At 38.4% G+C, this 26,306-nt stretch overlaps 1 protein-coding gene across 1 annotated transcript in view; it reads right to left on the reverse strand.

Moving 5' to 3' along the window:
• Positions 1 to 26,306, reverse strand: part of IQGAP1 (IQ motif containing GTPase activating protein 1) — a 100,318-nt gene that overhangs the window by 42,352 nt on the left and 31,660 nt on the right. Inside the window, exons 3-13 of the mRNA XM_068558234.1 lie at positions 22,338 to 22,494; positions 20,793 to 20,870; positions 16,069 to 16,145; positions 9,829 to 9,896; positions 8,607 to 8,720; positions 7,868 to 8,046; positions 7,061 to 7,145; positions 2,379 to 2,542; positions 1,482 to 1,566; positions 501 to 664; positions 123 to 283 (exon numbers count right to left, since the gene is read on the reverse strand). Of these exons, the coding sequence (XP_068414335.1) occupies positions 123 to 283; positions 501 to 664; positions 1,482 to 1,566; positions 2,379 to 2,542; positions 7,061 to 7,145; positions 7,868 to 8,046; positions 8,607 to 8,720; positions 9,829 to 9,896; positions 16,069 to 16,145; positions 20,793 to 20,870; positions 22,338 to 22,494 (1,332 nt within the window). The remainder of the gene's footprint in view (positions 1 to 122; positions 284 to 500; positions 665 to 1,481; positions 1,567 to 2,378; positions 2,543 to 7,060; positions 7,146 to 7,867; positions 8,047 to 8,606; positions 8,721 to 9,828; positions 9,897 to 16,068; positions 16,146 to 20,792; positions 20,871 to 22,337; positions 22,495 to 26,306) is intronic.

A 26,306-nucleotide genomic window follows, 5' to 3' on the forward strand; every position in this document is an offset into this window, starting at 1 on the left:
AAAAAAAAAAAAGACGATCACACTGAAGTCACAATGCCTGCAAAGAAAATAAGAGTGCTGGCACACGAAAGACAGAGGTGACAGCTATCTAATGGATTCAACCCAGCACTCTGGGCACCCACCTCTGGCAGTTTTCTTCTTCAATATTGGTAAGGCCTGTAACTGAACTGCTCAACTGTTTCCACACTGTATTCATGTCTCCGGATTCCAGTGCCCTGTTGATTAGGGCCACCGATGACAACATCTCCACTGCAACAGAGAGCTCAGGATGGGTGAGGCTATGCTGTACAGAAAGCGAGGGGGGACAGAGTAAGGAAAGACATTCTGGAATACCAAGGGAGGTCAGAAGTTTAATAAAACCGTAACGAGTCTAAGTTTCCAGTAAAACAAAACAAACAAAAAAAAACCCTCTACCTAACTACACCAAGAAGTGGGTATTAAATTTTAAATTCAAGTCCACTCTGTTTTGCTCACAAACAGCACAGGTTCAGTTAACTCACCTCAGGACTCTGTTGCTGCAGGGTAGCCAGCTCCTTCTGATAAAGATGGGCAGCAAATGGAAACACCTGGGGCAGCTGGGCTTCGGGATTCATTAGCTCCATAACAGTCTTCTCGGCAACACCCTTCTGGATTGCAGCATTGATCGCTGCCACTGCTGCGAGTCCTGGGTAGAAAACAAGGAGGTCAGAAAGGCAGCTGGCTTTGAGAGGCCCGAGGGGAAGCAGATGCCAATTTTCACAGAAGAAAGTTATATTCTGTGGATAAGCTATTAGCCATGACGTTTGAAGTAGAACTTTCATCTTTAGACAACAGCCTCCTTTGTATGAGGGTGAATTGCATGGTATGTGAACTACATCTCAATAAATCTGTCTTTAAAAAGCAGCCTCCTCTTCTCCTCACCCCTATTTTCTTTCCACTCCAAATCATCCTGCCTGCCACCACTATGCTCTACCTAAAACATCCTTCCCCTACAGGGGGAAGCCTGGAAAAGTACTAGCTTATTAAGCTGCCATTCAAAGCTTTCCACAATCTTTCCAAGCCTTTATCTTACACAACTCAGCCTAAAACATCTACAAAAATTTTATTCTAGCCACTGTTCCTTAATACATCTTTCACCTTCTGTCCCTCTGCTCACACTTCCTCTTCCCCTGTTGCCCCATATTAGGAACACCCTTCTCTCCCGTCTCTCACCATCCAAATCTTGCCAATCAATCCCTAGTCCTGTCTCCTCCAGATGCTTCCCTAACCAACCACGTAAGCACGAGCTTACTAGCCAAAGTGAGCCTACGCTGACTCCAGTTCTACTTTTAAAACTGGAGGAACCCTTCTGCCACCAAAGGTACCTGGTAGTTGACTGCAGCTAGTAGCCTTGGGGTGGGGTGAGGAGTGACAGAATCTAACCTCAGGCCCCTCAATGACACAAAGCCACTCTCCTCCCCTACTCAGGATCTCAGTGGACACGCAGCTGAGAGGACTCTTACTTCTCTGATACTGCTGGGCAGCAGTGTTTGCGGCATCCACTCCAGACTGTAGCTCCTCCTTCTGCAGGGCCTCAGCCTGACCACCCTGAGAAAAGCCAAGAACACTTAGGTAAAGATGACTCCTGCCTAGGCCTCCGGGCCTTGTAGTTCTCATATCTCAACAGCAGTCACTAGGGACAGAGAGCCACAGGCATAAGAGACAGCTTCAGGCTACACACAGCCAAAGCGGCAGCCTGAGCAAGAGCTGAATGCCCTTGTCAAATCTCAGGTAGAGTGACTCTCCTGATATAAGCACATTAAAAAAAAATATTTTGTAAAGAGCATCAAAATGTTCTGAGATAAAATGTTTGTAGAATCATTAGCACATTAATGCTGCTTTCTCTGGCCAATGCTGAGGATTTGTAAAATCTATACTTGTCCTTATTTAGAAAAAAAAAAAAAAAAAAAGAAATCCCTTCATATTTGTTCTAAAAAAGAAAACCATAAAGTACAATCCCACACAGTCCACTCTTACTGCACATTAAGTACTTTCCCAGTGTCGGCCAGAGGAAACTCGTCAGGTATGGTTTCTTAAAAGTGGAAATTCCTGAAGTAAGAATATAAAATTTCAGGTTCTCCCCAATAGCTTTTAGTTCGGGATTTCAAGTGAAGGGGTGGTCAGATTCACTTGCCAGGATGGGCGATGTTTATTTTAAAAGAGGATTTACAACTCTAAAAGCAAAAGAGAGCTGAAGACAATGTGTACTTTACCTGAGGATATTAAACAGCCTAATTCATCTGCAGGAGAAAAAGTTATATTAGGGGGAAAAAAAGGCCCCATATATATCTTGACACAACAGCATGGGATTCAAAAGGATGTATATAAACTCTTGCAGGTGCAACTCAGGGTACTTTTACCTCTCTCTTCTGCTGTCTATCACTGAGGAGCTGCTTGAGGTACCAGTCACTATTCTGCTGCTGCAGTCCTCGAAGGCCCAGCGCTGGTGACTGCAGAATCTTGAACAAGGCCAGTGCAGATCCCTGCTCCAAAGCCAGGTCTATATTCGCTAACGCAGCAAACACTGAGGAGGAAAAAAGGCAAACGCTTAAGAAAAAACTATGTTAACATTATAGCCTAGAATATTTTTTCCTTCCTGAAAACCAATCGCAGTTCCAGATCAGGGAAATATAATTAGATAGCTTTTATTCTGGAGTATCACAGAAGCATTAGCCTTTGGGGTTGGAAGAGAACCTTAAAGTCATCACGTCCAGGGGTTCCCAGGTTGTTCAGATTTAACAAATACCTGGACCACACCCCAGGCCTACTTAAAAGCTTCTAGATGCAGAGAGCTTGGCACCAATATGGGCAGCAATATAAGAGGCACCAATAACACATGCCTAAATTCCCTCTAAAATGCCAAGTCATTATCCAGACTAAACTACTACACAGGAGAAGGTATCCCGCACAGCAATTTACTACATCTCTGGACAATTCTGTTTTAAAAAAATTGTTAAAGCTCCCACCCTAGAGTTGATACTTGAATACATCCAACCCCTTTCCCTGTGACTGTCTACTCCTGACTAAAGAACCTTAGTTCCTTCAACCATTTCTTATACAGCATCATTCTGAATCCCTTCATTATCCTGGCGTCTCCTGAATGTACTCTCCCCAAAGCAATGCCTAGACATCAAGGCTGGTCTGACTGCGTGGAGTGGAAGGGGCTCTCTACACAGCCTCAATTTCTCTACCTCTAGTCACAGAACCTGACGTCACACAAGGGCTTTATTATCCGACAGTAAAAATGCAGATTTTCCTTCATCTGAAAATGATAACAAAGATACCCTCCTCATAAGATTAAATAAAATCAAATACATGAAAGTACTTTTATATTGTAAAATAAATAAGGTATTATTAAGTTGAAAGTCAAAATATCGTATTTTCTGATTTCAGAAATGACAGCCACTGGAAAATCATAATTATTGTATTATTTTCAGCTTTCCTATTTTAGAAGAGAATATAGAGTTCTCCCTCCCATGTCCCACCCAGGAATGACCATCTGATTTTATCACCAAAGTAGCAAAAAAAGTCAATAATAAAATACTAAAAATCAAAATATTTGGGGCATAGCAGTACTTATCAATTTTAACTGTTTTCATTAGTAAAGAAACAAAAAGAAAATTAATGTAAGCTGTTATAAGGAAACAAAACAGTGCAAAAGAAAACAAAGTCTCAAACTAGAACTAAAAAATAACACCAAGAGGTAAAAGGATGAAAAGGTTAGATTCCTAAGAGACTGTTTCCTTCTTCCCAACATTCCCCTGCAATTCAGCTCACTGATCACCACACGAAGGAGGTGAGCAGCTCCTTGAATCACGGCTGCAGGTCTATGTGGCCATTAGCCAACTAAACAAGCATTCTTCAACAACACAGAGCATGCACCTGCTGCAAACACAGCCATGAACAGAGCAGACAGGTTATCTCCATCCTTAGGGAGCTTTTGTAGTGGTGGGGGACAGAAGACAAAAGCAATATAGGTAACAACCAGGTTTCCTCTACGTATGCAATGCAGAATCTCAGACTATCCATCTGCAAAGGCATCTAGTCAATTATGCTTTTACTAGAAATGTAAACTTACTACTTAAATATGTAAATATTTAAATGAACATTTACTAATACTATAAAGTTTACAACATTATTTAAACACTTTCTCCCACTATGCTTTAATTACCTAACTCTAATTTTCCTTATCCTACTTAACAAAAAATAAAAACTTTTTCTCATTTTTAACTATCTGGCCTGCAGCTTTCTTCTGGGGCAGCATGAATGGCTTCTCAAGCCCTAGGGAAAGAATCTTATCTATTATTACATTAAGATGATTCTCGGGACCTAAAGTCCCTCTACCTTCCTACCATACAACTTTCCCTTGTCTCAGATTTTCTCTACTATTAGGAAAAGCTTGTCCCCCTATGGGGAATTCTGCCTTATCCTCACCTTCTTACCTACCCTAAGAATCCCAGTGAAGGTTCAGATACAAACCTCGAGGAAAAGTCATCATTCTTTTCTTTATTCTTTGACTGTACTTCACACACCTTTGGTTGCCTTGAAATTACTCATTGTATTGTTCTAACCAAGTTGCTCTGAAATTATTCATTTGACTATTTACCTTCCTCACTATAGTGAAAACTATTTGAGGGAATTTTTACTATTTTGCTCCTCTGACCACATGAGAACAATATGCATGGAACACTTTAAATATATATACATATGTTTCTCTCCTTATAAGTTTATAACTGACTCTAATATAATTAGCCAGGTAGAGCTAAAAGGCTATAAAATCCCAGACAACACGGTAGAGAAAAAATCCCTTAGTAAATAAAAGAGTATTTTACGCGGTGTATGCAGCAGGAAATGTGCTGGACTTTCCTCTCACACAGAGAACTAACTACAAGGACATTCTGGCTTATACTTGCTGACTTCAGTAGTATTCATACAGATACAGCAAAACAAATCACCCATACGTGAATGGAACTATTACTCTGTTCAGAAAGCTATTATCCTAAATGAGCCAGAATGGAACAGAATACAAAGACTCCTGGTCAGGATTTAGAACTCCCTATCATATGGAGTTGGTAAAATCTTATAAATTCTCTCCAGTTATTCAGAGTATCAGTTCAAGTGAGAAATTAGGATCTCCAAAGGAACAAAGAGGACACTGATTACTATTACTATTATTATTATCTTGATCAAGATAAGATCAAGTCTGGTTGAATCAAGTAAGGTTTTTTAGTTCTTTTGGTGAGACTAACCCTATGCTAGGAATTCTGAGGATTTGAAAAGAAGCAGAACTCAGAAGTAAACTTTATAAAGATGTCAGAAACAAAAAGCAAGCAGTTAAGACAATACATAATTAAATATAAAATTGTGTGGTTTAGCATATAAATGCTGTAGGAGATTTGAAAGGCAAGTATATTATGAGCTAGGATGGGCACTGAGGTGACAACTGAGCTGAATCTTGAATGATGGGTATAATTTGGATTAAGTAAGAGACAAGGCATGAGGGCATTACAGTGGCGAGATTACATGATTAACAAAAGTGATAATAATATTGTTTACTGAGTGCTTACTAAATACCAGGCAATTTACATACATTATCTCATCATTCGTATAATGATTCTATGCCACACGCACCCAATTCCCACAGCTATTAATACGAGGGCAAGAGATCAAATCCCAGTTCTGAACAACTCCATAGCCATTTTTCATGAGTCATGAAATAAACACAATGAATATGGGAGACAATTAGGCACATGAGTTTCTATAGAGTTATATGCATAAAATACTACATAAAGAACTCCACCAGGCTAGGGATCTGTGTTTTGTCTGGCAAGTAATAAGGAACTAATGCAGGTTCTTTTGAAGAAGAGTAACAAAATGAAAATGATACTTTCAAGAAATTAGTTTTTCAAAAGTGTGTAACATACACAAAAATCAATATGAACAGTACAATCTCATTTTTGTTTAAATATATGTTTTGAAGGATATGTTAAAAACATCAAGAGTGGTTATCCTAGGTGATGGGGTCTAATTTTTTGTTTGTTGTTTATTTCTGGATAACTTGTATTACTCTTTAAAAGAAAAACAAAACTATATAGGAAAACAGGGACTTCCCTGGTGGCGCAGTGATTAAGAATCTGCCTGCCAAGGGCTTCCCTGGTGGCGCAGTTGTTGGGAGTCTGCCTGCTAATGGGGGGGACACGGGTTCGAGCCCTGGTCTGGGAGGATCCCACATGCCGCGGAGCGGCTGGGCCCGTGAGCCACGGCTGCTGAGCCTGAGCGTCTGGAGTCTGTGCCCCGCAACGGGAGGGGCCGTGATGGGAGGCCCGCGCACCGCGATGAAGAGTGGCCCCCGCTTGCCGCAACTAGGGAAGGCCCTCGCACGAGAAACAAAGACCCAACACAGCTAAAAAATAAATAAATAAATACATAAATAAAGTAGCTATTAATTAAAAAAAAAAAAAAAAAGAATCTGCCTGCCAATGCAGGGGATACGGGTTCGATCCCTGGTCTGGGAAGATCCCACATGCTGCAGAGCAACTAAGCCTGTGCGCCACAACTACTGAGCCTGCGCTCTAGAGCCTGCGAGCCACAACTAGTGAGCCCGCACGCCACAACTACTGAAGCCCGTGCACTCTAGGGCCCACATGCCACAACTACTAAGCCCGTGGGGTGCAACTACTGAAGCCCACGTGCCTAGAGCCCGTGCTCTGCAATAAGAGAAGCCACCGCAATGAGAAGCCTATGCTTCTGTTCAGATTTAAGTGTCTAACACAGGGTGAAAGAGTGAAACTGTAGCCAAAAAATCCAGTCTGTAAGTTACAATAGATGAGTAGATGGAGGAGTGGGGGCCTGGCTGAGGACAATGGTAGCCCAAAGAGAAGACGTATGAACACAAAAGACAGTAAATCAGCAATAGTTCCTAAGCAAACCCATGAATGTCTGAAATAAACAAACTTAAACCATGCCACAGGTCCAAGAAGAGATCAACAGCCACATTATTCTGTAACATTCTTTTAGGTGCCTGATGTGGGGACATACTTACTGTTGACTTTATTTATATTGCCTTGAATTTCAGCTTGAGTGAGCAGCTCCTCATAAACGTCCCTTTCTCTCTCAGAGCTTTCTGTCTGAAGATGAGTAAGAAAGAAAGTGTAACTAAATTAGCTCAGGTCTCTAAGAAGACCACAGAAATACATTTGTGCTCCTCCCCCACCATTACAGAACCAAGAGCAAGTAAGGGCGTGGCTTAAAATCCTTAATAAAGAACAAAGCAGAATGCTACACAACTGTAACTAAACACATAAAAAGCAGATCCACTTGTAAATAACAAGCCCAGGGGTTCTTCCAGAGTCAAGCAAGAGAAGGAAGCACTGGTGAACCCTGCCCTGTGCACTTGTGAGTCTGCATCCTTGCCTCAGACCTGAGCAGAACAGGTACATCCAGGGACTAGATCGCAGAGCCTGTCACTGGTTTGCACAAAACTCAAGAAGGAAGTAGAAGTCAAAATAGAATCTAATACCAAAAGACTACATACTGGGTGACTCCATTTCATTTATATAGAATTCTAAAAAAATAAATTAAAGTGATCGAAAACAGACTGGTAGTTGCTGGGGTCAGGGGTGGGGAGTGTGAGGAGGTACAGACTGATTGCGAAGGGGAGATGTGGGCACTTTTGGGGTGGTTACACATCCATATACATTTGTCAAAACCCATCAAACTGTAAACTTTAAACGGTTGAATTTTATTATATGTAAATTAATACCTCGATAAAACTGATTTTTAAAATGGAGTCATATCAAACAGTGAAAGAATATAAATCAGTTAGAAAGAACAAATGTTCCATTTTTACCCTGTTTTTAGCATTTGTCATTTTGTCCTGCTTGGCCTGGTAAAGTACATCCTGGTAAGTGGAAGCCAAGGGCTCTTCAAGGTTCACAAGCATGGCATTGGGATTTTTCAAAGCTGCAAACGTGTCAGCTGGAATTCTATGGTCAATAGCTTCATTAATGGCAATAACGGCAGCATGTACTAAAAAAAAAAAAAAAATTCAAAACATAGAACACTGAGGTTATACAAAGTAAAGGATATACATTACACATTCAAACACTGCAACCCCCTATCACAGAAAGAGGCTCCTTTTCATAAATGGAGGGGTTAGAGGACTCCCCAGATCTTTAAGCCCAGTCTTTTTCCTCTGATGCACAAACCCACAGCTCTGCCTGTGACCCATGTCTGGAATGCTGAATCTGAAATCTTACAGGGAAATATTCATAAGAGACTCTGAAAGGAGCCTTTGAGCATTTGTTATGGAAATGTTCACCTTAATCATCATGTAAACACCATCAGAAAATAAGAAACTCTAAAAGGCACTGAAATGTAGAATTCACTTTCTAGTGCTTCTATTTTAATCAAAATCACTCACTTATTTCCAAATAACAATAGCATAGATAACTGTACAGCAGTGTTTAAATCTATATCTACTGACCTAAACTTGCTAGCAAAATTCCTAATGTCCATCATTACAGTATTAATCATTGAAAGTAGTAGCAACAACCCCATTTGAACCCACAAAATTTCTCTCTTCTTACATGCGGCTTCATCCACTGATAGTTCATTAGCCAGAATGCCCCCGATCTTGCTAAAGGCAGGCATCTGGATCCCATACTTCTCCAGTTCAATCTTCATGTTGTTGATTTCTTCTTCTACAAGGAAAAATTAAGACCCAAACAAGCAAGTTAAGCACCTTGCCATAACACAGAGAAGGAAACACATTCCTCAACTACAAAATGTATTGGATAAAACGACATCTACCTCCTAGGGTTGTTAGAAGGATTTAAATAAGATAATATATGGAAAGCACTTAACATGATACCCGGTACATAACATGCACTCAATAGACACAGTATTATTAGTATTATCAAGAGCATCAGAAATAACTATAACATGAGACTGGCTCTATAGAAAATAGTTCTCCCAAACTGCTACTTATGGCATTCCCTATAATGAACTTACGAATGGAGCAGCTTTAAAGGCAGCTCGAACAAGAAGTGAATCACAAGCCAGTTATCTGTCTTTACAATCCAAATCACTAGCTACTATTACACAATTTCGTTTCTAAGGCAGAAAGCTAACTGATAAAGAAAACAACATGTAAGGTTTGGTCCTTGCCCCAAGTCTGGGGAACAACTTCCCTGGAAGGAAAAATATCATAGATAAAAGTTTTACTTCCAGTTTTTAAAATTCCCTGGCCTACAAAATAATCACCAGTTCAAAAAGATTTGAATCTATCTTACCCCTAACCAATATTACCATTGTTCTTTTTCTCCCCAAGCCCCCATCTCTTCAAGCATCTGACTATAGCAAACACCCACCCAAATAAGCTAAAGTTTTAAAATTAGTAAATTGTCATCTTTGTATCATCTCGCTCCCCTTCCTTTGGCTACAACTGGTGCTCACTGGAAGGGAAGGGGCAAGACTGTTATAAAGATTTTTCACTGTACATGAACCTTTAATGTTACATGTTAATATTATATTATTTTTTACATATATGTTAATATTCTTTCTAATTTACATATAAGAAAACTGAGAATTATCAATCATACCCATGTCATAACTGAGAGAACAGAGCTTGAAATTCCAAGTTTAGTGGAAGAAGAGGAGAAGCAGGAGAAGCAGGTTACTCATGCTTTTTTTTTAATCTCTGTTGGCACAGTGTTTTTAAAGCCATACGTCTTTAAGATTTGCACTGTTGACTCTCCAGGCTATTTCCACATAAATCAAGCACTTCCTGCCAAGTTTGTAACTTCTTACCTGTGAAGTCAACCTTTCCATATAGGTCTTGAATCTGAGGAGCCAGGCCTAGTTTGAACAGGTACAAACTAGAAGACATAATATGCAAAAGAGTCAGGCCTCCCAGCTGAACCTCCCTGGTGCTCCAAGTTCAAAGGGGAAAATCAGCATAAAGAACAGAAACACTCTGAACACAGAGACTCCCAGTACTCTACCATATTCCACTTTGCAGTTACAATACTTCACCTCAGAGCCTTTTTTTAGTTTTATATAACAAGGAGGTCCTTAAAGAGTCACATAATGTAATGCAAAAAGCACTGGACTGGGAATCAGTGGATGCAAGTTTAAGTCCCAGCTCCAGCACAAATCCAATGTGTGATTAGATGTTAATATAAATGTTAGCATAATGAATATAAGTGAAGTCTCTTCACTGTTTACCTTCCTGTGATCAATAAGTTTTAAGTAACAAGACATTTTAGAAAAGTCTCATAAAAATGATTCAGACAGCAAATCTTACTTAAGCTGAATTCATATTACTGATGGAAAAGTTTAATTCAGGTACTTTAAGAGTTTTAAATAAAGTATATACTATAAATCTTTACTCTTTAAATAAAAATCTCCTACACTCTAAGCTCCATGAAGGCAGGGAAAATGAAAGTCTTATTTACCAATGCCTACCCAGAGCCTGGCATATACTAATAAATATTAATCAGTATTTCACAAATGGATGGAAGTCCATAAACATATGAGTTAGATTAACTGGATTCTAAGGCTCTAGCAGGTCAGAATCAATAAATTAGAAGAAGTCAGAAGGGGGACTTCCCTGGTGGCGTGGTGGTTAAGAATCCGCCTGCCAATGCAGGAGACACGGGTTTGAGCCCTGGTCCGGGAAGATCCCACATGCCATGGAGCAACTAAGCCTTTGCGCCACAACTACTAAGCCTGCGCTCTAGAGCCCGCGAGGCACAACTACTGAGCCCGTGTGCCACAACTACTGAAACCCACATGCCTAGAGCCTGTGCTCCGCAACAAGAGAAGCCACCACAATGAGAAGCCCGCACACTGCAATGAAGAGTAGCCCCCACTCGATGCAATTAGAGAAAGCCCGAGCGCAGCAACAAAGATGCGATGAAGACCCAACACAGCCAAAAATAAATAAATAAATTATTTATTTATTTATTTATTTAAAAAAAGAAAAAGAAGAAGAAATCAGAAGGGCACTCCACAGGGATTAACGTGAGCAAGACATTGACAGCCTGTCAATAAGGGAGGAAATAAAATATCTAAGAAATAAATCACAGAAACTCAATAGAGCAGTCTACAGTTTTTGCAGATAATCTGTAACCTCAATATTATCCAAATACAAATATGTATCACGTATATTGCATTCACAGAACTGATCAGAACCCAAACTGCATATAATAAACCCAAATGCATAATCTAAAAAAAAAAAAAAAAAATCAAGGGTTCTAAAAACACATTAGAATATATACATCCACAATAACTAATCACTTTCTCAGATAAGTGCAAATATAAATCATATGTATATGATTAAGGGCTTTTCTTTAGAATAAAATGCTCAAGATGGAAAAACATGAAGTTCCTCTCTGCAAAGATTTTACATCTATTCAATAAAGTTTCCAAAGCCAAACAGCTAATAACTTTCTATACACGTTTTACCTTATATACTTTCCCCACACAATGTTCCATCTGCATTCTAAATTAGTAAAAATATTTTTCTCCAGAAATTTCTTCCTCTTTTATTCCTACTTTAAAACAAGAAAGTGGTTGCCACACTTTAACAAAAGCTTGGGCATGTCACTTTCACAGCCCCAAGAACAGTGAGTTACCTTTTAATGTCTTTCAACAGTAAATTAAAGGTGTTACAATGATATCACTAGCTGCTATAAAAAGTAGAGGAGAGTGGTAAGCAGAAAGCAGATGGGCATCATCTTTCTTTTATCTCATTTTAATTATTAGGAATATTTTAAGGATATGCTGGAGTTTTAAATGGAATCATAATGGCCACTTGGATCCTCTTACCCAGCATCCAAAGTATTTAACCTCACAGCTAAAACTTAAAACTCCTAACAATAAACATCGCTTTCAATCTTTGTTCCTAGTCTCCTATGTCTGCTTACAAATAAGCTGTTAGGTACCTATAATAGTCAGCCTGTAATTGAGCTCAGATTTCTTTTTTCTTTTCTTTTTTTCCTATCTAAGATATACTTTATAGCAATGAGGAAAAGGAGGTTGTGTTAGCCTATCTGGATTCCAATTACTGTTACTGACTGTAGAGTAACCTATGAAAGAAATCACTATGCTAATCTCAAAGATTACCAATAAATGCTCTTAAACACAGCAGTTGATTAGGAAACAGAATCTAGTACAGGCCCACGTCCCTTACCTAAATTCTTTGGGCCAAATATTAACTTAGGATTTCTCAGATATTATAAAAGTTTTACAGTGTAAACAGCATTATAAAACACCCCCAACAAGCCTTGGGGAAGCACCCCTAATCAAATACATTACTTTTCTGCAGAGAGACATATGAATAATATTAAGTAGATAAACATTCTAAGTAATCTCAATTAATACTGATCAGATCTTGCCAACAAAGGAGTTTGAACTAAACCAAAACTCATTTTTCAGATCTTTCAGCATGTTTTTTTGAATTTAGGATAAAGGATTATGGGCCAATTTAATCGCAAAATCAGTTCTTAGAAAGATAAAGCATCAGAGGAAATGGAAAGGAAGTATACAAATATATTTGAAATAATGGAGAATTAGGGTCTTATCTGAGAGTGGAATGTAATCTACACGAGTAATTTAGTCTGACTAAAGTACAGTCACTATCTCTGGAATAATGCCTGTCAAGACTGAGGGAGAAAAAAAAAAAGATGGCAGGAAGGGAGAAAACAAGGAGATAATGCTTCTCTATCACTGTTGATCCAAAAGGGAAACAGTGCCTCACCCAATACAGGTAAGTGAAGTGAGGAACCTGCCTTGAACACTGTCGTGTAAAGGTAAAGAAGAGGCTCAAGCAGTTACAAACACTTCCTACATATTATTCCTACATACCCTTCAGGAAAAACACTGTAAGGGAGGAAAGAAATCATAAATCACCAACCAGAACACACTGCTGTGTATATACTTTCTAAGCACGAACTGCATATTGAACAGAAATGGAAAACAGTAGCAGGCTTCCTCCCTTTCTCATTCTGACTCCATCATTAGAAAGGCACAGTTAATTCTTCAATCCCTCTTCAGAGAATTTGAGGGCCTGGGACACAGGTTACGTTGCAGAGAGTAGTGGCTACAGAACTAGCAGAGAGGAATTCTGCCAGCTTAGCTGCTGTGCCTGCCAAGTTCAGATATCCATTGTAGGTACAGCCTTCACAAGGTTATCAACATAGACTTCACAGAACACTAAGCCAATCACAATACTCAGAATTAAGCTGATTTTGGCTCAGACATATGCATCTGAAATTGCTACATTCTGAAAATTCTCCAACATATCACCTATTCCTAAACAATTTTTTAAAATTCTCATTTTACCATTGTTTGTCCAATGTTATGCTATGTACCTTGGAGGGGGAAAAAAAGTAAGGCATGACTTCTGTCCCTAAGATGCTAATAAATGTAATAGGGAGAAAAGATATGAAAGAAGCAATACATAACAAACAAACAACAAAACAAAACACATACACACACACACACAAAAACTAAACCAAAAAAAAAACAAAAAACAAAAACCCGGAGGTTTAGAAAAAGGAATGAGGTGAGGTCATGGAGAAACTTCACCAAGAATGTGGGAACTGAGCTAAAACTTGATTGGATAAGCAGAGACAAACATGAAGAGCCCTTTGATAAAGACAAAGTACCATTTCCTTTTTCATTTGTAGGACAGAAAGTACCCCCTTGAGCTAGGGGAGGGAGAGGGAGATTTATTATAATGTATAATTTTGACACACATTTATTGTGATTATACACTAGGCATCTAAGTGTTGATACTAAAGACACATGGATAAAGAACAAAGGAAATACTTCTTGTCCCTAAGGAATCCACAAGAAAGCAAGTTATAAGAACAAACAGTAACCAGAGTACAATGTAACAAGCACTATGCTTGAAGTAAGAGGTATGTCATAAAATACTAAAGGAGCACAAAGATGGTAAGTAGCTAATTCTGCCCAAGAGGGAAAAAGTAAGAGAACATATTAATGGTAGCATTCTGAGGTGGCACCTGGAGAAGAGCATACGTTAAACCAAGGAGAAAAGGCATTTCAGGGCTTCCCTGGTGGCGCAGTGGTTAAGAATCCGCCTGCCAATGCAGGGGACACAGGTTCGAGCCCTGGTCCACGAAGATCCCACATGCTGCGGAGCAGCTGAGCCCATGTGCCACAACTACTGAGCCTGCGCTCTAGAGCCTGCATGCCACAACTACTGAAGCCCACGCACCTAGAGCCCGTGCTCCGCAACGAGAAGCCACCGCAATGATAAGCCTGCGCACCGCCAACGAAGAGTAGCCCCCGCTCGCCGCAACTAGAGAAAGCCCGCGCACAGCAACAAAGACCCAAAGCAGCCAAAAATAAATAAATAAATAAATTAATTAATTAATTTAAAAAAAAGTCAGTTCAGGCACAGGAAACAGCAAAACCAAAGGCACGAGAGTACATAGCCTGTATGTTGAAAATACTAGAACATAGGTACACAGGAGAGAATGGCTGGAGGTGAGGCTAGAAAGAAAGCATCAAAATATTTTATGAAGCGTCTGATACTATTAGGGCTGTTTTGGAAAGACAGCTCTGACAGCAGCATGGCAGATGGATCAGAAGGGAGAGAGCCTAGCGAGGGAACCCTCTAAGGAGGTTAATGCATTCATTAGTCCACACAAGAGATCTATTAGTCCTCAGTTATATTCTCTCTTTTATGGGTTTCACACTGATTCCAGTGATACCAAGGATCTGGCAAACATTTGATCCAGAAACTGGAGACAATAGGTTTCTTGTGGGTCAATATGATACATACATTCATACATATAATTAACATTTATTAAGTACACATACAGGATGCTATATAAAAAGAGCAGCCCAAGCAAAAAATTCTCATCCTCATGTTCCTTCTCATACTTACTTCTATCATCTTCTGCTTTAGGCCTACGGCCATCAAGTAAATTTGCACCACTCTGAAATACTATACTACTAGCACCTACACCTCTCCCATCCCATCCACCATCCAGACATATCACCTCTTCCTTCTAATTTAGTACTTTGTTCATTCTAAGAGCTGAGGACCTGAAATTAAGTCATCTTCCAAATTTACTACGAAGCTGTGATAAAATTATACCTTGTTTCAGTTCCTATTTATTATATTTGCATTGACATAAAAATTATTTAATGAACAAATGACTTGTCAAGGTCCTAGATAACTTAATAAATTATCAATCAACCATTTGATATTTGCTGGTATTATTTGAAGATGTTGCCAAAATTTAACTGTACTACCAAAGAGTATCAAGACATAGTGTATTTAGTAAATCAGTTTATCAGCTTGAAACAAAACGAGAAACAATAAAAGTTTTCAAATGTATGTAGTTTTTATAATTTTTAAGAGACTTTAATTTAAAAGAAAGGGACTACATCTCAAGAGAAATGCGTAGTTCACTGAAACACTAGATCAATAATGAAAGATTATATTATGTTTTTAGAGCAAAATTTTCTGTTATTATAGGAATAAATAAATCCTTTCTCCCTAGAAAAACACAGCTGTTTCTCACCATTCTGTTAAGATAATAGTGCTCTATTCTATTTGAAAATTCTGAAGCAAATGCAAAAACTTTTTCATTATACCCTGGACAACAAGCTACACACTCATTCAGATGTGACTCCTAAACTTTTTTTTTTAAATTGAGATATGACTGACATATTATATTAGTTTCAGGTGTACAGCATAATGATATGATCACCATAGTAAGTCCAGTTAACTTCCATCACCACACACAGTTACAAATTATTTTTCTTGTGATGAGAACTTTTAAGATCTACTCTCTTAGCCACTTTCAAATACATAATACAGTATCATTAACTGTAGTCACCATGCTGTACATTACATCCCCAGGACTTACTTATTTCATAACTGAAAGTTTGTACCTTTTGACCACCTTCACCCATTTCGCCTACTCCCAAATCCCTGCCTCTGGCAACTACCAATCTATTCTCTGTATCTATATACTGCTTATTCTACCAAGAAAATCTGATTACCTAAGTGCATGGATACAGTAGATACATCTTGGCATGTTCTTTCGATCATAGATGTCTGTAGTTTCTGGATAAAAAATCTAAAGAGAAATAAAAGAAGTAGAGTAAGGCATCCATCCACTAGAGTTCATTTAATCATTCACCAATCATGAATAATACAAGTAAAACTTTGGACAATTAGAAAACATTGTCAGCATTCGGCAAATAACCTCATTAGGGTGAACAGACATTTCATTATAAGGCACAAAATGCTACAATACACAGTGAAAAGCACTACTTGGAAAAGACTTATTTGGGTCAACCCACTGAATTTTACTAAGTATGTGAGAGTGATTTACTTACTGCAGACACAGACATGCGCAAACAAAACTCAAGTTCCAGTCCAGCTTAAATCAGTGGCAAGTGTATGAGGCTCTGAAGGATTGCAATCTTCCTAGTTGCTATCTAGCAGGCCTAGATTGAGTAATAATAGCTCAACAATGAACATTTACTAAGTGCTTCAGTATGTGTAAAATCACTACATTTAGACATTGAAAAAAACTACAAAATATTAAAATGTGTTATAATGCTTGGGGGAAGTAGAAAGATACACAGATAAAGTAGGTAGAATAGAGGATGTATATGGGAATGAGAGATGGGGAGTTTTTCTTGGTAGCATGTACCACAATTAATCAACTATGTGTGTTGAAATTATCTGTTTGACTCCTCCAACAGACTATAAGCCACATGAAGGCAAGGACTAGGTCTTTGTTGTTCACTGCTGTATTTTCAACGCTAAGCCCAGAGTCAAGGTCATGGAGGGAGCTCTCTAAGTTTGATGAATTAACGAATGAGGTAGGATAGGAACAGAGTAGGTTTAGATGGAGAATAGCCTTGGATTTCAAGACCTTTTCTCATGGTAATGTGGTACCATACAACTCAATCTGTAATTTAGAGGAAAAAAGGGGTAACAGTGGATCAGAGAAGTGAGACTGAATTATGAAGTGATTAGAGGAATTTGGATGAGCAATAAAAGGCAGTGAGAAGAGTACTACAGCACTTTGTATCTAACTCTATTATAGCACTTAACACATTGTGTTTAATTACTTGTTTTTATGCTTGTTTCCCCCACAATACCTATTGCTCCCGATGAGGAAGAACTGTGCACCCCCAAGAGAAATGGGGGTCTTTTTTGATAATTTTTTGATAATTTTTCAAATCATCTTTTTTGATAATTTTTCAAACTTTCCATGCTCATTTCCTAAGATTGAAATGTCCTCTCCTGAACGGTGAAAATCATGGTCAAAGTCAGTCACCCTCCCAAAAACAGTACAGAATACATTTTAGAAAGTAATAGAAAAAAAATAAGGTTGGGAGGGAGGATAGAGGCAGATTATGAGGACCTTGAAAGTCAGACAAGTTTGAACTTGATATTCAGGCTTTAGAGAAGTCCTAGCTTTGGAGCCAAGGCTAAAAACAGCCTCAGGAAGATCTGACTGGAGACAAGACACAGGATACACTGAATAGTGAAGAGATCGAAGCTGAGAAAGCAGGCTGGGAGGTTGTTTCAACAGATAAAAGAGACATTGCAAATAACTGAGGAAGGCTTGGGGAATGACTGCATTTAGAAGTCCAAGGTAAATCCAAGGTTTAGAGACTGGATGACTAGGAACATGATGACATGGTACCATTTATGCAGAGGAGAGGAGGTTCACTTGGGGGAAAAGGCAGGTTTAGTTTTACATATGAGAAACTCTAGGAGATAGAAAGCTATCCAAAGGGAAATGTCCAGCAGCCAACTGAAGAAACTGTGTTTATCTTATAGCAAAGAGTCTTCAAAACAACTGAAACCATGAGAATGAGAGAATGTAGCTAAAGTAAGAATTGCATCTTAAGGAATGCCCGCCACTAGGATATAAAAGGCAGAATAATTGAAGGAAACAGAGGACTATTAGGCAGATTAAAAACAATTTTAAAAATCAAAACAACAAAATGTTTCATGTAGGAGTTGGCCAAGAGCACCAATTATAATAAAGAGTCAAATGGATAAAAACCAAAAAATTATCATATTAAGTCTCTATAATTTGTATGTACCATATAAAGAGATTAGGGAAGATATCCCAATAAATACTGTTATTGTCAATTATCGATCACACGTTATATTATGAGCAAAAACACATTTTTAGGCTAAGTATCTTTAGTCTACATTACTCAGAAGTCTTCTGGACTTAAATCATATAGAGCAGACATTTCAAGGGTAATAGCCATAATAATCCTATTGTTCCTGACAGCCTCAACAGTTTGTTGAGATTGTGGTCCAGGACAATGCACTACTGTTAGTAAACAAAAAAGGTAATAAAATTAAATTATTAAAAAGGCATTTTGTAGTAACAGTACTATTAGCAATAGCAAATATTAACAAAGCTCTTAGTACCATTCAAAAGAGGTTAAATTGTTATTGCCCATTGGGCATACTATATAAAAAACAGGAGCAGGAAGTTACAGGTGCATAGAAAGGCCAAGTAGCTGTAAGAACTTGACGTATTGCTTTTCCTGACATTTGTGGGGCTTAATTCTCAAACATACCAGTGCAAGGAAGAGAACTTCAGCACTCTGCTCTGGAAAAAAGAGGACACAAGCTAGTCTTCTGCAAAGACTTAGCTCTGAATTTACTCAGTTCAACAGGTATGTATGCAACAGTGAGCTGAGCACTCTGCTAAATGCCAAGTGTTCATTTCCAAGTGGTTTCAGCCACTTTCTGATACTCCACATCTCATTTCTTTTTAATCTTTCTTTGGTTACAGAAATTTAGACTCCACAGAAACGTAAAAAGAAAATAAAACCACCCTTTTACCCCATCACACAGAAATGAAAACTATTTCTCCTTGCAGATTTTTCCCAAGAATACCCACTTTATTTTTAGACAAAAATAGTGATCTCATCTTAGCCAGAACACAAGCTCGTATAATCGTAGCCTGTTTTTTTTTTCACTTAACACATCACGGTTATATATATATAGATTGACATCATCCTTTTCAACGGCAGCACTAGTATTTGACTGGCTGTAACACAATTAATACCCTGAGTGAAGGAATATGTGGTTTGCTATCAATTTTTTCTATCATATGCAATGCTGAAAAATCCTTACATATACATTTTTTGTGCTTGTCTAATTTTTCTTTTTTTTTTGAGCCGGTGGGGTGGAGTGGGGATAAATTCCTAGAAGTAGAATTCTTAGGTCAGAGGATAGGGGGGAAAAAAAGCTGTCCATGCTTCTAACAGTGACACTGTATCAGGGCCTCTATGGATTCAAGGTAGGACTAGGTAGCTAGATGTACGATCAGGCCACCCAAGATGGCTATTCTCTTGCTCTCTGTACATTTCCTGCTCAACCAGTCCTGCTTCACCTATAGCCTACTCATGTGGCTGACATTCCCTCTTAATTATATAGCCTAATCAGTAAATGTTAGTGATCTTTAGATCAGAATGGCTCCACTATGATAGTTTATCAAAGGGAAGACCTCTGCCCAAGGGGCTATGAGGGACATGCCCCTCTGCTGCCTTCCCTGGTAACTAACTGATGAGCCAAACTGACGTCAATTCCCCCATAACTGGTAAACTCCTCCTCCCCCTCATCCCCACCCCCAGTAGCAAAGACTGCTGCCGTGTTCTGCCTGCTGTCTGCCGTCCACGGTAGGGTGTCACTCCAGAGCCTTGATTCGGACAGCTGAGATCCCCTATCTAATAAACCAGTGATGTCTCTGTTGCTGTCTCCGGGCTCTTCCCTCAGTCTCAAGGCAACTACAAGGCTTGCACGCCTGCAAGGTGCAGCCCAACACTTGAGATGGCAATTTCACTAAGAGCAGCACTAAATAAACTCTTGAGCAAAACACTCAAGGATGGAAACTCCCATATCAAAACTACAGCCATCATTCCAAACTCATTAAATTGTATACATTAAATATGTATGGTTTTTCTGTAATCAATTACACCTCAATAAAGCTGTCAAAAAAACAAAAACAAAAAACAAACCTACAGCCATCTCCAAAACCAGATAAAAGAAGTAAATCTCATTATACTGCCTCTACAATTTGAAATATAAAATAAACCCTTCATATTACCTACAAATTTGGTTATTCTGAAGCTGGAAGATGACATTTCTAAAATATTTCCTTATGTTTCCTAAAGTCAAACTTGAATGCAGCAACTATGTGAATAAATAAAATCCACTGAACTGTACACTTTAAAATGGTGAATTTCATGGTATGTGAATTTGTTTGTTTTTTTTGGGGGGGGTCACGTTGCTCAGCTTGCAGGATCTTAGTTCCCCAACCAGGGATTGAACCCAGGCCCTGGCAGTGAAAGTGCCGAGTCCTAACCACTGGACCACCAGGGAATTCCCTCATGGTATGTGAATTTTAATGTTTATAATTTGGTGTAGTAAAAGTAAATGACATCATAGGGAATTTCTCTAGGGTGAGGTGAAGCACGGATGAGAAATATAAAAGAAAAAGAACAAAGCTATTTCCTAAAACAAACTGAAGAGATCCTTTAGTATTAAAATAATGTATATATATATTTTTAATACTAAATATATATATACATATATACATATATATATGTATATATATATGTATATATATATATCTCACCAAAGAATCAATTGAGAATAATTTTACAGGTAGAATGAGAACTGTTATGCCAAACAGCCAGAACTAAGCCAGAACTATGAATATCACATAAATTACCTTAGGCAATCCAATCTCGCCCATGGCATTCAACCACTGAATCACATTATCAGTGTGTCTAAAGTGGAGGCCAGTTGCCTAGAACAAATAAAAGACCATTAGGCACTGTTTGGCAATATTGAAGCAAATACTAAATAAATACTCTCTTTGTATCAATAAAAGTTTCCCTGTAAGACTTTACATGATCCCCTTAAACTTAAGGTCTGTCTGTATCATTACACATTCTAATCCCCAAAAGCCAAATCCACATCTCAGCTCTTCTCAGTTAAGAAACATCTGGAGAATCTTCCTGTGTACAGTGTGCTCAGCAGAACATGGTCTTTGGAATTCAATTATGTTGGATTCAATTCCTGACTTGGCTATCTATTGGTGACACTGCGCAAGTCACTTCACACTACTGATTCTCAGTTTCCCCATCTTTAACACCTACTTTATGTTTGTTGGAAAGATTAACTGAGAAAATGTACACAAAGCACTCAATGTGGTGTCTGGCAAGTAGAAGATACTCCCAAAATAAGGTATTTTCATACTACACATATAAACATCCCCCTCTTAACCTCTACACCTGTTGTTTTTTAGGAAGGTTTACCCTCAAGATGGGTAGAGGTGTAGGCTATTGTCTTTACTGTTGCTGGAGACTGCTCTGTCTGCCTGTTCTGCACACATTTTTTAGAGTCAACAGAACAGCTCAGGAGGTGTCTTCAGAATAACCACTTATTTAAAACTCAACATATAAGTCTTTGCTTTTTGATGAAGAAAAGTTTCTATTCGGGATGTTAATTTTGGCTTAAGACCTATACTTTCCTTGTTTTCCTTTGAATTTAAATATTAAAAAACCAACCAAACAAAAAAACCAACTCTTTTGATTCTGTCTTCATCCTTAACTCATTCTGAGCTCTTGCCCAATTCTTACAGTTGACCCCTCTTACATTTGCTCTTGGTTTTGCAATCTTCCACTATCTTCTATACTCATCCTTTTTTCAGATAAGAGCTCTTAGGAAAGCTCCCCACAGAAACTCTGTAAGCAATGGGAATTTGGTCCTTGTCAACATCCCAACTTAATTAAAGCAGTCTTCTTTTTGAGGGCCCTGGGCCACAAGAATCAATCACTTATCTCAATTTTCTGAAATCGGATCACTGTCCCATTTTACCTTAAACTTTAATATCATGGGGTAATTTTCTTCCCCCAAAGTTGCTATTGCTTTCAATTTGCCAACAAATGTCAGAGTTTGGTTAAAATTAGATTTAAAGTAGTAATTCCCCTAGTTACTTCCTCTACCTTCTAAGAAATAAAAAATTCATCAAGGACCATGAAAATTTCTAGATACAAATTACTCATTAGAATTGCGCCAGAAATATGGACAGCTGAAGTTCTTTTACTACTGTATCTTGACTTTGCACTAAATTTTCTCCACTCTGCCAGGTATTTTATTTTGTTGGAACAAACACACACATATTTCTCAGTAACTCTTTCACAGGATAAAGTATGCTAAACTTCTCTCTCAAGTTTACAGAAATTTAAGCACCAAGCAAGGAAGGACTCACCTTGTATCTGGTCTGCTCTCGATCATAGATTTTCTTCAGGGACACCACTTTAGGGGAGAAGAAGTTTCCTAGTTTGGCAAGGTAGACCCCATTCCGAAGCCCCTCTTCCAGTTCTGTGGTGGGAGGCAGGTCTTCCCCCAGGCATGCTTCCATCCACCTGCACAGAAGGAGGGAGGGCAAGAGAAAAGAGAGGGAAGGTATGAACCCCTCTTCAGAGATTTCAAGCTTAATTTCCATTCTCCTTGGACAAGTTTAAGTTGAACATAAGCAATAGTGTTTGAAGACTCAATTTCACACACATCCTTGTTCTGGCCCAGTCAGATCTCAGAGGCAGGGAACTTAGGAAAATTCCCAAGTATAAACGCCACCCTCTTCTCCACCCTACTTTCCTCTCCTGCAGCAAGAGAGCCAGCTGGCTCCCCAGGTCCTAAATGCCCCACGAGCCTCAGCCCAGACCGTCTCCCTTACTTCTTCAGTTGCGCCTTAAGAATTCCTAAGAAAAACCTTTTGTAACTGAAGCCACCATCTCTCAACTGTTCAGCAACTTAAATTTGCAGCTGAAGTTCTCTTCTGGTTTGAGAATTCAGCATCCATAGTGAATTTCTAGGTTCAGATTTTAAAGTTGTTTTGGGGTTACCAAAATAGTCAATCATCTCACCTAAAATACTTAAGGAAACTCCAATGGAAGCAGTACAAGTGAATTCTTATGTGTTTTTTTAGAGGGGAAAGGAAGTTGTAACGGAAAACTATATTGTCCCCCTCGGACACCTCTCACAAGATTTCAGGGAATCCCAAGATAAAACAAAGCCAAGTTTATTTGCATATATTTTCTACCAACAGAGATGTAGTTAACTAAAAAAGTCATTTAGGGCAATGGTTTTAAACTTTTTTTTGAATCACAGAATCCTTTGACTATCTAAGGAAAGCTACAGATCCTTCCCCCCAAAAATGTATATATACTTAAATTTAATATATAATTTCAGAGATTTCATTGACCTCAGATTGAAAACTCCTAATTTATAAGTATGCTACTCAAATTTTACAAGGCTACTGTTATCCCCAAATTCTTTACGGGGGTTGGGGGGGACCACTAGATGATGCCTGGTCTGTTTCCTTAGTAATAAATCTTTGAAAAGCCAAATGCAGAAAGAAAAAATCCAAAGATACAGCAGACTGAAGTAAAGACTAGATTTACTGCCAAATGGGACAACATAAGAATGAAACATTTATAATGTTAATTGATACCTAAAGTTTAAATTAAAAGACAAATAAAACTGTAAGCCACATTTAAATATGCCATATTTTATACACACACACACCCATGAAAATTTATAAGAAAACTCTAACATACCAATAGAAAATAGACCAAATAATATATAAATGTATTTATAATCCCATTTATGTGTTTCTATATAATTCTTCACATTAATAAAATTGCCTGAAAAGATATACAATAGAGCTTGAATTTACATACTTTTAAAATTATTAGTTTTATAATTCAGAATAAAATTTCTTGTATTAATTCTATCTTTTCAAACTGAGATTACCACTCAGAATCTTTAAAAAATAATGAGGGTATTCCCTGGAGGTCCAGTGGTTAGGACTCAGTGCTTTCACTGCCGGGGCCCGGGGTTCAATCTGTGGTCGGGAGCTAAGATTCCCGCAAAAAAAAAAAAAAGGAAAAGCAACAATGTTCCTGTTTTTCTCAAGTTCTATAGAATAGTTACTCAACCTCACTTTCAAATCTATTCTACTTCTAAAGCAGCTAGCATACTGTCTGACACATAGTAGATACTTAAATAAATACTAGCTGGATAGATGAGTGGGCCAGAGAATTTTCTGTATTTCCTACAGCCAATGATATTAAGTTTTCTCTTCTGGCTTTTCTTTTAGGTAGTAGAACTGAAATGTCATAAGGGTAAAAAGAAGAAACAAATGAATTTTCCAGAAGAGTTACCATAGTAACTAAATTAGATATCAATTTGTAACAGCTACAAAATCCAAACTGTGCTTCTCCAAGAGCCTAAGACCACAGGGCAATGCGGAAAAGAACATAGGTCAATGGTATGGAAAATAGTTGTAGTCTAAGGACACATCTCATATAATCGTCCATCCAATATTTTACTGCTAAAAAGGATACAGCAAACAGCTCCTGGCAATCCCTGCTCTCAGGGGACAGTCTAACTTATGTTCTCATTAATAGGGACAAACCTAGAATAAATCTTAAGCCCAAAACAGCCCTTTACCACGTCATAGTATGAAGAAAAAGTTACTTATTTTCCTCTCAAAATAGGGAAGACTGTGGATAAACAACACAGTAGTCCTTTTGCCTTGAATCAGAGCCAGCTACCACGGCTGTTTAGGTTCCTCTCCTCTGAGATCACTGGATTAAAATCAGAGTAAAAGGAGGGACCACAGCCACATCTCCCACAATCCTTTACCTTTGCCTTCTCTTGTCTAACTGCTATAAAACAGTCCTGACTGATGACAAGACTCACAAGCTTTCTACAGCGGAGTAGAATACCCTAAATATCACACAAGTGTCAGGCCTGAAGAAAAGCCACCTGTGATCTGGTGAAAAGGGATAAGCAGAGAGGGAGAGCTAGAGGAAACAGGCAAAGCACAGAAGTGTCTCTAAACAACCGCCGCAAGCCCAAAACTGCCCTCCAGTTCCCTGTGTGGCTCACCCTCCATTCTAAGCTCTGCTCCACAGCAGAGAATCACCTGGTTTGTTTATAAGAATAAAGTTAGTTAAATTAGGACCAAACTGCTTTGAAAAATTAACAGCATTAAGCAGGGTGCTATATTCTTAATCTTAGCATCAGTTTGGATTCTACTATAATTCTGAGAAGATGCAACATATTCTCCTGTCCTTCTCTACAGCCCATCTGAGATTCCCCCTCTGCCACAAACTCACAGCATCACAAAATGTGAGAGCAAGGAACTGAATGCACTTCTAGGGCAAATCCCTTTGGGGTTTTCCCCCCAATATAACACATATCCATTAAAGAAAATTACAAAACATTTCTCAACATTTTATGAATATTTTCCATGTTACTATACAGTTTCTCAAGACTTTGAGTTACATTAAAATTCTACCAAGTGCTAATCAGTCACCTATGTTGCACATTTATATCATTTCTAAATGTTTTCAACCATTAAATAATTCTGCAAGGAACGTCTTTGTACACAATGTTCTTCCGTATTTAGAATTAATTCCTTTGGAAACTCCAAAACAAAAAATGTTATTGCTCAAAAGCTTACCCAAAGGCTGTACCTATTTGTACAACTCTCTCATTTTACAAATAAGTGTAAGGCCTATCAAAGGTTACCTGCTAGCTAGTGACAAAGGTGCGATAAGAGGACCCTGATTCCTAATTTAGAATCCTTCTCACTAAACCACTATTGCTCTTACCACATCACCCCAAAAGCCTAACAGAGCTGAGCTCCACAGGGCTGTCTAAACAGGACAAAGTTTCAGATATCCCATGCAGGAAAAAGGCTGGTATCTCTCCAAATTCTGTCCACTTAATAGGGTTTTAAATATTTCAGTTTAACTGTAAGACCACCAGTAATTCTCAACTCAGACACAAAGCTTCCTTATAAAACTTAGGCATTTAAATTAACTTTATAAATACATTTAAGGATAAATCTATGCATTGATTCTTATCTTACACCAGGCACAAAAATCCACTCAAAACGGATTAAAGACTTGAATGTAAGACTTGAAACCATAAACTCCTTTAAGAAAACACAGGGGGTAAGCTCCTTGACATCAGTCTTGGAGACGATTTTTCTGGATTTGACACCTAAAGCAAAGGCATCAAAAGCAAAAATAAACAAGGACGATTATATCAAACTAAAAAAATGCAAGACTTGCAACTATAAACTCCTTTAAGAAAACATAGGGGGTAAGCTCCTTAACATCAGTCTTGGAGATGATTTTTTTGGATTTGACACCTAAAGCAA

This window comes from Eschrichtius robustus, chromosome 1 (assembly GCF_028021215.1).
Source record: "Eschrichtius robustus isolate mEscRob2 chromosome 1, mEscRob2.pri, whole genome shotgun sequence".
NCBI lineage: Eukaryota > Metazoa > Chordata > Mammalia > Artiodactyla > Eschrichtiidae > Eschrichtius > Eschrichtius robustus.